The 12789-nt window shown below is 60.0% G+C and overlaps 1 protein-coding gene across 1 annotated transcript; it reads right to left on the reverse strand.

Moving 5' to 3' along the window:
* Positions 1-1474: 1474 nt before the first annotated feature.
* Positions 1475-12145, reverse strand: FOXA3 (forkhead box A3). The gene is made up of 5 exons (XM_031961659.1): positions 11807-12145; positions 4388-4906; positions 3774-3978; positions 3420-3619; positions 1475-2239 (listed from the first exon to the last, which is right to left on the reverse strand). Exons 1-5 carry the CDS (start codon positions 11882-11884, stop codon positions 1475-1477), a joined length of 1767 nt encoding a protein of 588 aa, XP_031817519.1. The 5' UTR covers positions 11885-12145.
* Positions 12146-12789: the final 644 nt, after the last annotated feature.

Genomic DNA, 12789 nt, shown 5'->3' on the forward strand with positions numbered 1-12789 from the left:
GGAAAAAGAGAAAAAGGCAAAACAAAAGGAAGAGAAAAGAGGAAAAGAGGGGGGGAGACAAAAGAGAAGAAGAAAGGAAAAAAAAGAGGGAAAGGGGGAAAAATAAAAAGAAGGAGACAAAAAGAACAGGAAAAGAGAGAAACAGAGAGAAGGGAAGGGAAAAAGGAAGAAAGAGGAAGAAAACAGAGAACAGAAGGAAAAGAAAAGAGGAACAAGACAAAGGGGAGAGGGGAGGAGAAAGAAAACCAGAGAAAATAGAAAAAAAGAGGGGAAGGAGAAAAAAACAACAGAGAGAGAGAGAGAGACAGATGCAGAGAAAAAGAGAGGGAGAGGAGAGAAGAACAGAGACAAAGAGAGTATCCTTTGGGGCAGGGGGCCCAGGCCCCTGGGAAGGACCCCGCCTCCCCACCAACCTGCGAGGTGTGCTCAGGTTTGTCGAGGAATGAACACAGGCATGAGTAGAGGATGAGGGGAGCCAGAGGCCGGATTAGGGAGAGAACAGCACAGACCCCAGGAGCCAGGCTGGCCGCTCAAAGGGAAGCCCTGTACCTGGGCCACAGACACAGACAGAGGCAGAGAAATGGCCAAACCCAGGGAGAGGTGCCAGAAAGTCAAGGGCCCGGGGCCAGGCAGAGGATTCTGGGGGCCCTGCCCCGGCCCCTGCCTCCTCAAAAAGAAAAAAAAATTCCATGAGGCTTGGAAAGTCTGGGCCCGGCCCCTGCCAGCCGGCTCGGGCCGTCCTGCCGGGGGGCGCCGGCGGCTGGGCCTGGGCCTGATGTGGGGGCTCTGGCCTCCCGGGCCTTGCACTGCGGGGCTCACACCTCTGGCCGGTGGGGAGGGGGGGCAGGAAGCTGGCAGCCCCCACAGGAACGTCTCTGTGCCTGGAGGGAAGAAGGGAGGGCCGAAGGGAGAGGGAGGGAGGGAGAGGCCGGGCTGGATGGGGCAGAAGAGGAGAGGCGGATACAAAGGCCCCAGTGTTTGCCCAGGCTGCCGCCGCCGGCCACAGATATATATACCCGGCCCAGAACTTGCGGGAGGGGTGTGGAGGGGAGGGGAGTCTGGGGGAGGCAGGCGGCCTGGGGACCCCATCCCCGCGGGAGATGGGGGGAGGAGGCCGGAGCCAGAGGCCCAGGGGGCCAAGGACAGTGGGGGGAGTGCCCCCCCCGTCTGAGCCCCCAGATCCTTCCCAGAGAGCCAGCTCAGGGAGCAAGGGACAGGGAGCCAGGAGGTCCGGTAGCTTCCAAGGAACCCATGGAGGGCAGGCTTGGGAGAAAGGGCTGGGGCAGGGACCAGGACAGATGGGGGGGGGGGCACTGCCAGAGACACACCTCTTTGTACCTAAAATGTAGACTCTCTGGCCAGAGACGTGCCCCTGCCCCTGCCCCTGCCCCTGCCAGTTGAGGTGAGACCTTAGCCCAGTCTGTTGCTTTCTCTGGGACTCAGTTTCCCCACTCCCACTTGGTCTGGCTGGGTTCTAGGGTCCCTTCTGCTCTCCAACGGGATCTCCCAGGCTCGAGGAGCCAGGGCCCGGGGCCTTGTGCCCCCTTGGCTGCCAGCCTGGCCGGACACCTGAAGTGTCCCGGGCCTGTGTGGCCATGCATCCGTGTGTCCCGGTGTCCCCCTGAGTCCCTGGCCAGCGTACTTTTCCGCTCTGGGCGTGGGCCTCGGGCGGGTGGGGGATGGCACGCCGGGCCAGCCCGGGCCAGCCGCCTCCCCTGGGCGCGGAGACCCCGCTCCCGCTCCTGTGGCCGCGGCCCCCGCGGAGGGGCTGGGGGGGCTTGGAGACCCCAGTGACGCCCCCGGGCGGGGGGAGGGGGGTCTCCGGGCCAGGGCTGGGTTGGGCCCCCACTTCCAGCCCCGGCTCCTTCCTCCCCCTCCCCCTCCCCCCCCAGAGGACGGGGATGAAAAAGAGTCTTTTCAGCTGGAGGCGGCAGTGGCGGCTCCCTCGCTGCTCGCGTGGAATAATATTTGGGCTGTTGGCCGGGGTGGGGGCCAGATCCGGGGGCCTCTGGGGAGCGGCTAAACCGCAGCCTCCGGCCTCAGCCCCGGCCCCGCCTGGCCCCCGGCCTGCTCGCTCCGGGAGAGACCCCGAGGTCCGCGGAGGGGGGAGGGAGCCCAGGGAGAGACTGAGCCCCTGTCTGCTGCTGCTGCTGCTCCCAGTTGTTTTTTCCAGGAAGCCGGAGGAATTCCCCGGGCGGGCTCCGGAGGACGCAGGGACAGACTGGGAGCCAGGCACGGACTGGGAGGCGGGAAGGAGGGGGTGGGGTGGGGGAGGAACGAGGATCCAGGGCTCTGGAGGGACGGAGGCAGGGCTGGGAGGCCAGGAGCTCACAGAAGGGGAGCAGAGGCCCCCCGCACACCGGGAGTGCCTGGGGAGGGGAAGGGGCAGAGACCCCCCCAACACACCTGGAGTGCCTGGGAAGGGGGAGGGGCAGAGGCCCCCAACACACCGGGAGAGCCTGGGGAGGGGAAGGGACAGAGACCCCCCAACACACCGGGAGTACCTGGGGAGGGGGAGGGACAGAGACCCCCCAACACACCGGGAGTACCTGGGGAGGGGGAGGGGCAGAGGCCCCCAACACACCGGGAGTGCCTGGGGAGGCGGGGCTGTTCCCTCTTACCCTCTTCCCTCTAAGAGTAGGAGGGAGAACTCTACAAAATAGTTTTCCCAACAGGTGGAAAGAGCCCTAACTGTGGTGGGGGAGCCAGCCTCGGGCTGAGACAGAGCCGGGAGCTCTGGAGCCGGGAAGCCCGCAGTGAGGGCCGGTATCCCGGGGCGAGATGGGGGGGAGGGGAGGAAAAGAGGATCGAGCCCGGCGCTATCCCATGGCCTCCCTCTCCCCCCCAACGCCCCCTCCCCCCAGTGGGCAGAGGCTGGGGACCCTCCACGTGTGCGTGGGGGGCTGGGGGAGGGTCCTGCGGGGAGAGACCGCCTCCCCCTCGCTCTCGGCGGACCGGCGGGGGCGGCTCTGGTGAACAAACTGTTCTGGGGTCAGGGCCACCGCAGGAGAGCAAAGGTCAGGCCCGGGCCTGCCTTCCCCGCCCCCTCCCCAGCTCCGGCGCTCGGAGCCCGCCCAGAGGGCTCTGGGCTCTGGGGAGAGCTCTCCCAGAGCTCCCACCGCTGTGTAAGGGAGTTCTCGGGGAGCCTCGGCTTGGGAGTCCCGGCTGGGAGGGACCTTACCCTCCCATATTACAGATGAGGGAAACCGAGGCTCGGAGGGAGAGGAAGGGGCTTCCCCAGGGGAGCCGGTGGCAACCCTAAAATGCAACCTGGGTCCTCGGGCTCCAAAGGCTGCATCAGAGTCCCTGGGCCTGAGCTTAAATTTCTGCAAAATCGCTTACAGTGTGACCCTGGGACATCCCTGCCCCCCTGGCCTGGGCTCTGGCCCTCCGGGGCCCCTTCCACCCCCCCCCCTTACAGAGGAAGCAGTCCCCATTTTGTCCCGTCTGCTCCCCGCAAACATTCGGGGCTCGGGGAGATTGGAGGGGGATGAGCTCCGCTGACAAAAGGCACCCGTGAGTCTGCCCGCTCCCCTGTGGCCACCGCCGGGGAGAGGGGCCCGAACGCCGGGCTCCTCCCCGTCCTGACGCAGGAGAAAAGAGGCAGCTGGGATGCAGGCTGAGAGGGGGGAGAAAAGCTTTAATGTCCAAGTCCAGAAGCCACTGAAGAAGGGCGTCCCCTTCCTGGCCACGGGCCCCTCACTGCGCTCCCCTCCCACCCAAGGGCTCAAAGGGAGCAGCTGCAACCGACCCTCCCCTCGGTCTCCACTGACCCTCCAGCCAATCCCGACTTCGACTAGTGTAACAGGGAAAATGGCAGCCAAGGTGATGACCAATGGGGACCAAGGCCCCGGCTAAGACAGCGGCAGGAAGAAGGGAGGACGAGGCCACCGTGCCACCCCCGGGGATGCCCACCCAGAGGGCGCCGCCGAGCCGCGAGGCCCACAGGGCCCCAAAGGGCCGCCGATGGCCCCTTTTCTGCCCCGGGGACGTTGAGAGAGACGGGTGTACAGGCCCTGGAGACCCGCCTCCCAGCCCCCCATCTCAGCCCCGTGGGAAAGCCCACGCCCTTGGGAGCTGCCCCAGTGGGGTTTCCCGGCATTAGGTTACTGATAGAGAAGGGGTTTGTAGGGGACGCCCACCAGCCCCGGGAGCCCAGGCCGGGAAGTAGGGCCCCCAAGGGGGGGGCGAGCTGCTTCAGGTCCCTCCGCCCCTCCCCGCCCGAGCCCTGCCTCCAGAGGAGGGGGCCCGGCAGGGGAGGGGAGAGGAGGGCAGGGGGGGCCCCGGGGGGGCTCCCCGGCCCCCGCCCCCGCCCCGGCCGGGCCCCCTTGACCTTCCTCCAGCTTGAAGCGCCGCCCCGGGGATAGCAGCCCCTTTAACATGTTGCCGGAGCCCGGTAGGGCCAGTATTTTTGCCCGCCGTCCGGGGACCGGGCCACCTTGACAAAGCAATCGTTGAAGGAGAGCGAGTGGCGGATGGAGTTCTGCCATCGCTGCTGGTTCTCTCGGTAGTACGGGAACAAGTCCATGATCCACTGGTAAATCTCATTCAGGGTCAGCATCTTGCCGGGGGCCTGCTGGATGGCCATGGTGATGAGGGAGATGTAGGAGTAGGGGGGCTTGGCGTGGGCCAGAGGACGGCGGTAGCCGCCTTTCGGGGCCTCCTTCGGCCGACCCAGCACAGGTCCTGGGCCCGCGTACCCGGGGCCCCCTCCGCTGCCCCCGCCGGGTCCCAGCCCTGGGAACGGGGGTCCCAGAGGCGCCGGGGGGGCTGCTGGGGCCAGGGGGCCGGCGGGAAGGGGGGAGGCGGGGAGACCGGGAGGTGGGTAGGGGGGGCTCAGGGGACTCAGGGTCATGTAGGAGTTGAGTGGGGTCATCGTGCTCATCGGGGTCACCGGTGGGTAGACCTGCAGAGGAACAGGGAACACAAGCAGAGAAGGGCCTCGAGTGAGTGAAGCACAGGACTCTCAGCCACCTGCCAGGCAAACACTGGGCATCCTCCCTTTGGGTCTTTCCCCGTTCTCTCCTGTCTCTCGTCTCCTATCTCTGCCCAGAACTGCAGAAGGTGGAGGAGCGTTTGCCACGTCCCTCTGGGCAGCTCTCCTCTCCCTCTCTCTGGCCTCTTTCTCCCCGGGTCCCACCCATTTGTCCCTCCCTGGGATCCGTTGATTTTGCCCCCTCCTCCCCTTTCCCGCCATCTTATCCCTCCTTTTTCGGTATCCGCCCTGTTTTATTTTCCTTTATTTTTTCTGTCTTTGTTTCCTTTTGTTCCGCCTCAGTTTATTCTTTGTCTTTTGTTTGTCTGTCGAATTGGTTCCCACCGTGTCCGAACTGTCCTGCTCATTCTGTCTGTGATCGGGCCTCTGCCTAATTTGTTTGTTTCTTCCTTTCTTTTTTTGTTTCTGGCCCTGTTTTTTCCCTTTCCTCTCCCATTTTCTCTCCACGCTTTTGTCCTTTCTGCTTTCCGCCCCCTTTCCCTTCCTTCCGATTTTCTCCCATGCCTTTGCTTTGGGGCCCCCTCCCATTTTTCCGCCCTTCCCTTCCCTCCCTTTCCCCCCATCCCCTGTCCCTTTCCCTCCTCGTCTTTTTTTTTCTCTTCCTTTTCCTTTCCTCCTTTCTTCCCTCTTTTTTCCTCCTTCCCCCTTTTTTCCCTCTCTCTTTCCCTTTTCCCTTTCCCTTCCCCTTCCCCTTTCCCCCCTTTCCTTTCTTTCCCCTTTTTTCTCCCCCCCCCTTTCCCCTTTCTCCCCCTCTTCCCCTTCTTCCCTTTCTCCCCCCTTCGGGGGGCAAACCCGCGCCCCTCCCCGCCCCCCCCCTTCCCTGGGAAGATTTGGGAGCCTGGGGCCCCGGGCTGGGCCCCTCCCCTCCTCCCCCACCCGGGGGAAAAACCCAAGGGGCCCCGAGGGCCCAAACCAGGCTCCCCCCCCCACTTTCCCCTTCCCCTCCAAACCCCCTCTTAAGGGAGGCCCAAAAAGCCCCCGCCTTTCAACTGGTCCCCAAAAATCCTTGGGCTTTTGCCCCAGGGGGTTTAGGAACCCCTTTTGGGGGCCGGTTTTGGGGGTTTTCCCAGTGGGGGCTGGGGGAGGGGCTGATAGCCCCCTCCCCGCCGGAAATTTCCTTCCCCCCGGCCCCGGGGCCAAGGAGAAGGAAGGAGGCAACCCCGTCCCCAAACCTCCGGACAACTGTTTTAACTTTTATTGACCTTTAAAACCTTTTTTAAAAACTGGGTCCCGGGGGAAAATCCCCTAAAGTGATTTTGGGAGGGGCCCCAATAAAAAACCCTTTTTTTTTTTAAAGCTAAAATTGGGGTTAGGGTGGGCCAAAGTTTCCGCCCAAGGTGGCGGAAAAATTTTTCCCCCACAAACCCCTCCCCCTCGGCCAGGGAGAATTTCCCTTAAAAGCAAACTGGAAATTTTTTTTGAATGATTTTGGAAATTTTGCCTCAGACCCAACCCATCCTTTTAAATTTTTTGGGGTGAATCCTAAAGAAGCTTCCCTGGGCAATTTTTCCCTTTTTCCCAAAAGTCCCAAGTCACTCCTTTTTTCAAACCTTAAATGCCCCCCAGACCCCCCACCACCCCCTCCCTTCCCAATTTCAGGGCCCCTTGTATCAAAACCCAAACTGGCTTTGAATTTAACCTTTATGGTTTCCCCTTTCCCAAAATTAAACCCCCCACCCATTCTTTTTTTAAGGAGGGTTTTAAAAGAATTCCCCCTCCCAAGGCCCCCCTGGTCCCAAAAACCCTTTTCTGTTTGGGTTCCCAAGGTGAACCCCGTTCCAAGGCCCTCTAGAAGTCCCCCCTTTTGGGCCAATGGTGGGTTTTATGGGATTTCCCCAGCCCGGACCCTTTTTTTGGGTGGACTCCCTTTGGCCTTGGGAATTCCCTTTTTCCCCCTCTAATGGGTTAATTCTTTTGATGATGGTTTAGACTTAAGAAAGTGATGGGAAAAAATGATAATGAAGATTAAGCTTCAAAGTGTGTCCTGCAAATTTTTTTGTGGGTGGGGAAGCTGATGGTAAAACATTTACTAACACACCTCTGCATAGACCTCTGGCTGGCAGGTGAGAACCGTGTGTCCCTTATGGGAATCATGCTTTTAAATAATTAAAGGAAATGCTAAATTTTAATTAGAGATGAGTTAAAATAAAGATGTATTTTTATTTAACCCTGCAAGTGCACAGATCCCCTGAAGTCTTTCCATTAAACCCTTTAGGGTCTTGATCTGTGAGATCCTCAAGGTAAGAACTTCTGCTCTATGCAGATGGTCCATGCTAATGGACTATAGCAAGTCACTCCTTTCCTCCTGAACTCTGTAAAATGGCTGGAGACTTCTCTGAGATCCTTTCCAGCTCAGGATCTCCTCCCTTCCATTGTCAAGGACTCCCTCCCTTGAATAGTCAAAAGAATTGGTCTCTGCCTACTTTGTGACCTTGTATGAGCCCCTTCTCCCCTAAGCTGCCCTAACAGGCCCTTCCAAACTCTTCGGTTCCACCAGGTTACAACCTCATCTTATGAGAGCAGGATGGGTGCTCCTGCCCCTTGGATGAGCCTTCCCACCTCCCACTGAACACCCCAACCCGAAAGCTGAGCCTCATTGACAATACCCCTTGGACATGGTTGGGTCCCTCCCAGCCACGATCCCGTACTGCTCCCCCCATGCAAAGCGCCCTAGTGATGAAACACAAAGACCCTCCTCAAGGATCTGCTTCCCCCACCCCCAATTTCTGGCCAATGCAGGGTCTTTGGAGCTGGGGTGAGTCGGGAGTCTCCCTGGCACTCTCTTCCCATGTGGTGTGGTGCAAAGAGCTCTGGGAGGGATTCAGGAGGCTAGGCTTGAGGCAAGAGCTTCCACCTATTTCCCCATCTGGGAGATGGGCAGGTAGATGGGACTAAGTGGTCTGTCTAGAACTGCTTCCTGATGTTCCAGGGTCTGAGGTCCCTCCCTGCGCTGCTGTTCTATGTCCCGAGGGCTATTGTAGCTGACCTGGTTTGGTTCTAGCTCTCCTGGCTGGCATTCTTTATTCTCGGCATGGCGTGAAGGAGTAGAATGCTAGGGGAACAGGGAAGATGTTTAAAAGCTGTGTGACCCTGTGTGAATCACCTGACCTCTCCCAGAGCCTCAGTTTACACATCTGTAAAATGAGGAGAAGAAACACGAGGATTGATAAAAGGTCCCTTACAGCTTTAAAATCCGTGATCCTATGATTCTAAAGGGTCCTTCCCATTCTCAGTTCCAGGGTCCCGTTCAGATCCGACATTCTGTGTTCTAGGTTCCATCCTGGTGTGATATTCTGTTTTCTGTTCAGAGGTACCTCCCAGCTCTGATCTGCTCTGTTCTAAGAATGGGAGGCCCAGGTGCTGGGCAGGCAGTGGGGGTGGAGGGGTGTTTGTCCAGCTCGGGCGGGTCCCTGGGTCGATAAGGGGCCAGATAAGCGACCCGCTCCCCACCCCCTCTGAGCCACATTGCTGGAGCCCAGGTGTGGCCTACCTTCCCTCGGCCTGGCGTCCAGAGCCCAGCCCAGCCGAGTGCAGGCGGACAAGAGCCAGACCCTTCCCACACCCAGTCAGCAGATCAGTTCTTCCGGGGTCCCCCCAAAGGGGAGCCCAGGCTTAACGTCACAAACTCTATCTTCCCTGGATAACAAGGCTTAGGCCGGACTGGCAGCCTCGAGGCCCCTTTCAAATCGAGACTTCTGCACTCTACCCCCTCCCCCACCCCGGGACAGTCTATGCTCTCTGAATACTTGCTATCTTCCAAATTATCTCCCCAAAGCTCTACCCAAAATTATCCCTGCTCTTTCCCCCCCCAAATTATCTTCCCTGATAATGTCGCCAGTAGCTCCTTCTCAATATAGGACCGCTCCAATAAAGCCCATCTTAAATGTCCCCAAACCATCTTCCCAACCTTGTGCTTCCTTGGAGAGTATTGGGATTTTCTCCCCAACCCCAAACTGGGATTTCTCAAACAGCATCCTTCCAAGTCGGTCCCCAGCAAACTGTCTCTCCCAGAAGTTCTTTCAGTTCCCCAAATCCCCAAAGTGCCCCCCAAAATACCACCCCCTGCCCAAACTCTGCTCCCCTAAACCCAGTAGCATTCGCTCATCTTCATCTCTCCTCCTAGTGTGGTCCCTCCAAAAAAAGAAGGGACCTGTCTCCCACCAACTATTACCCCCCCCCCCAGGAGTGCCTCTTCCTCCAAACAAATTCATCTACCTTCGGATATTCGGAGCTGGAAGGACCCACCTGTGGAGATCACCCATCAAAGCACGTGTATTCCCCTAAGGAGCACCAGCTCTCCCTACTCTGTGCTCCCCAACAAGGGAACCCCTGAGATACATAGAGCTCTCTCCTCCTCGTCACCTGCATCCTCCTCCAAGCTACAAGAATATGTCCAAGTCATTATATCCTTCCTTAAATTGCCCCTCCAGCGGTCTCCCCTCACTTCCGTATCCCTCCAGACTATATCCTCCTAGGTAACATCCCTAGGATATCGGGGAACAAGCCAATGATAATGTTTCCCAAAATTCTCTCTCTCCGCAGCATCTTTTGTTTCCCTGAGCTAAAGCTCCCTCAAAATTCCGCCTCCCTTAAATTACACCCTCCTAAGAATATTAACCCTCCCTCAAAAAACAAATCCCTTGGAATAGTTCTCAGGTTTCTGGACTTCCAGACTTTTACACTCTGAAAAAGTGAGGATGTCTTCCAAAAGAGCTTTTGTTCATGTGGATTCTCTCTGTCTCTGTCTCTCTCTCTCTGTCTCTGTCTGTCTGTCTGTCTCTGTCTCTGTCTGTCTGTCTCTCTCTCTCTCTCTCAATATTTACCATATTAGAAATTAAGAGATCTTAGTATTATTATAAAAGTTTTAACATCACGGACCCAGACTTCCTGAAAGACTTTTGAAGACCCTGGGGAGTCCCTGGACCGTACTTTGCAGATCATTGCCTTGGACGACACGGGCTTTAGATTCAGAAAGTGCTCTAGGGGTCATTCCCAAACTCTGCCTCCCCCAACACTATTTCTTCGGACTCAGGCCCCTGAACAAGAGCTTCCGTGTGGCAGCCGTCCCCTGCGGGTCCCAAACTGTCCATCCCAGTTTTGTTGCCCCACGAAGTATCCCCGGGAGCCTATATAAATGGCTGCCCCAGACCGTAAATCCTCAGAAACTACCTCCCTCTAAAACTCCCCCCAGGCTGAGTAACCCCCTCCCAAAATCACCTTGCTTATTTCCTGAAGCTTTAAGGCTCTCAGAAGGGAAGGGGAAGCTTCCTGTCCCCGCTCCTTGCTCCCTTTTGCTAACTTTGCCTCCCAGGGGAAGGGAGAGAGACCCAGTCTCCTCAACACCCTGCGCTCCAGGGAGAGAGGCCCCGGTGGCCCATTCCCAGTTCCCCTCCCCCACCGCTGGCAGATGGGGAAGCAGGATCAGGGAATTTGTCTCCCTCATATTCATGAGTTGGGGAGGGGAGAACCAAGAAGTTCCCAGCCACGTCCCAACTTAGGGAGCCGCCGGCGTGGGTCCCCGTACCCAGGACTCCTGGGAAAGGAGAGCCAGACTACAGGGACAGAGGCCGGGATATTCCCACCAAAGGCCAGCAGGGAGTCCCCCTCCTTCAGGCTGGGCACCCGCCCCCCCCCCTCCAGCCACAGGGGCCGCCCAGAAAAAAAAATCAATAACACAGCCGGCTTTCATTGGGAACCACCCTCCTGCTCCCCCCCCCTCCATCCCCGCTTGACGATTGGGGCTTGGCTCAGCTTTTCCAACATCACCCCCCCCCCACAACACACACACACACACACTCACACACTCACACCCAGCCTTCCCTGGGGAAGGGAGACCCGGCATCCGGGCTTCTGGCCCTCTTCCCTCCCGCGCCCTCCCAAAGTGGGACCCTGGGCACGCGAATCCCCCTCCTAGTCTCCGCACAAACATCCTCCTTTCAGCAAGTTTCCAGACCGGCCCTTGCTCCCGGAGCCTCCAATCCCAGCTCTCCCTTCCCAGCACTTGCCGCCCCGGCCCCAGTCCGTGGCTTCCTCAGCAAAGCCTCAGCTTCCCAGCGCCTTGTGCCCCTCAGGTGGGTTCTCGAGATGAAGGCGGGGCCAGCCTCGGGGCAGCCAGAGCCCCCTCCCGCCCCTCCCTCACCTCCCCGCCAGCGGCAGCGGGAGAAGCATATCGGAGTCCCTTGTCTGCCCCCCCTTCTCCTTCCCCGACCCCCTTCTCCTTCCCCGCCCCCCCTTCTCCTTCCCCAGCCTTCAGCACTCGCCACCCACCGGCCCTTGCTACGGCGAAGCTGCTCTTGCTCCCCTTGCTTGCAGCAGGCAGGATGAGGGTTAGACTTGGGGAAGAAGCAGGCCAGAATCGGGCCGGGGGGCACTGGGCTCTCCCCGGGGCTGCCCCCTTCTTCCTCCTCCAAGTAGGATGTTCTCAGGGACCCGCAGCGGTGGAGGAGGGAGGGCGGCCCCGAGCCTCGGATCGCCAAGTGCCCCCCGGCATGGAAGGCACAGGGAGCCCCTCCGCCCCCGCTGCCTCTCTCCCTCCCTCGCCTCCCAGCAGCCTCCCCGGGGGAGGGCGGCCAGCCCCGACCCGAGCCCCGAAGCTGGAGTCTCCCCGCTGCGGGTCTCACTCCCTCGGCCCCTGCCTCCGCTCCCAGGCACCCGCGCTCACTTAGCTGTCCCAGAGCCCGCGAGCGAGCCTTTGGGAAGTACTTAGCGCTGGGTCTGGAACACAGTAGGGACTTAATAAATGCTGGTCCTTCCCTCATTCTCTCCCTGCCCTGGCTCCGGCCCCCGCCTCCCCACGGCTCGGGCTCCCACCTCTGAAGCCTCTGGAAAATAGCTCCACTCGCTCAGTTCGTGCGCCTCCATCTTCACGGGGGGGGCGGCGCCCAGCATCCCCCGGGGGGCGGCTCTGGGCAAGCCCACCCCCCGCACCCCGAGACCTCAGGGCCGCCGGGGGGCTTGGTCTGCGCTGGGGATCTCCAAGCGCAGAGGCGGGGGGCGTGCGCGCCACGGTGCGCTGCTCTGCCTGCCTGGCCGGCGCCGGCCCGCGCGCTCTCCCGGCTTTATAGCCAGGTAGCCTCCGCCCCCGGCGGGGCCCGGCCCGGGCTCCCTCCCTCCCCACCTCTATCACCCCCCCCCGGGGGGGGGCGGGGATGAGGGGGAGATGCTGCAGGGCTTGGCGCGCCCTCTGCGGGCCGGTGCGGGCGGACCCAGGTGTCCGGGTTTCCCACCGGGAGCGGTGAGGAAAGGACCCAGCAGGGAAATTAGCCCAGGAGTCCCGGCACCCAGCAGGAGCCCTCTGGTGGCCGCGCGAGGATGGCTCGGATGGAAAGGATAGGAGTCACCAAACTGCTCAAGATTAGGGGAATTGGGATGAGTCTGAGAAGAGGGGCCATCTCTCCCACCCCCATTTTATGGATGGGGAAACTGAGGCCCAGAAAGCTTGCCCAGGTGAGCCAACACCAGCTCCGGTTCTCTTTCCGTCACTCACACAGGGACCAGGAGGTTCCCTTGCGCGCTCTCGTCCTGGCTGGGGGAGGAGGGTAGGTCGCAAACACATCGTTGTACCCAGCCAGCAGTCCGGCAGGCACCAGAAACGGGAGGCACGCACTCAGTCAGGGATCCAAGAAGGAAAAATAAAGAGGATCTAGGAGGCAAACACTCAAAAACAGGGATGGGAGCTCAGAGACGAGGCTTGAATCTCAGTCACTTTCACATCGGATCTCCATGGACCCAGTCTCCAGAATCCTGTCCTGGGCCTTTCCTCTTTTCCCTCTGGGACCTCATCAGCCACTGAG

This window comes from Sarcophilus harrisii, chromosome 3 (genome assembly GCF_902635505.1).
Source record: "Sarcophilus harrisii chromosome 3, mSarHar1.11, whole genome shotgun sequence".
In the NCBI taxonomy this organism is placed as follows: Eukaryota; Metazoa; Chordata; class Mammalia; order Dasyuromorphia; family Dasyuridae; genus Sarcophilus; species Sarcophilus harrisii.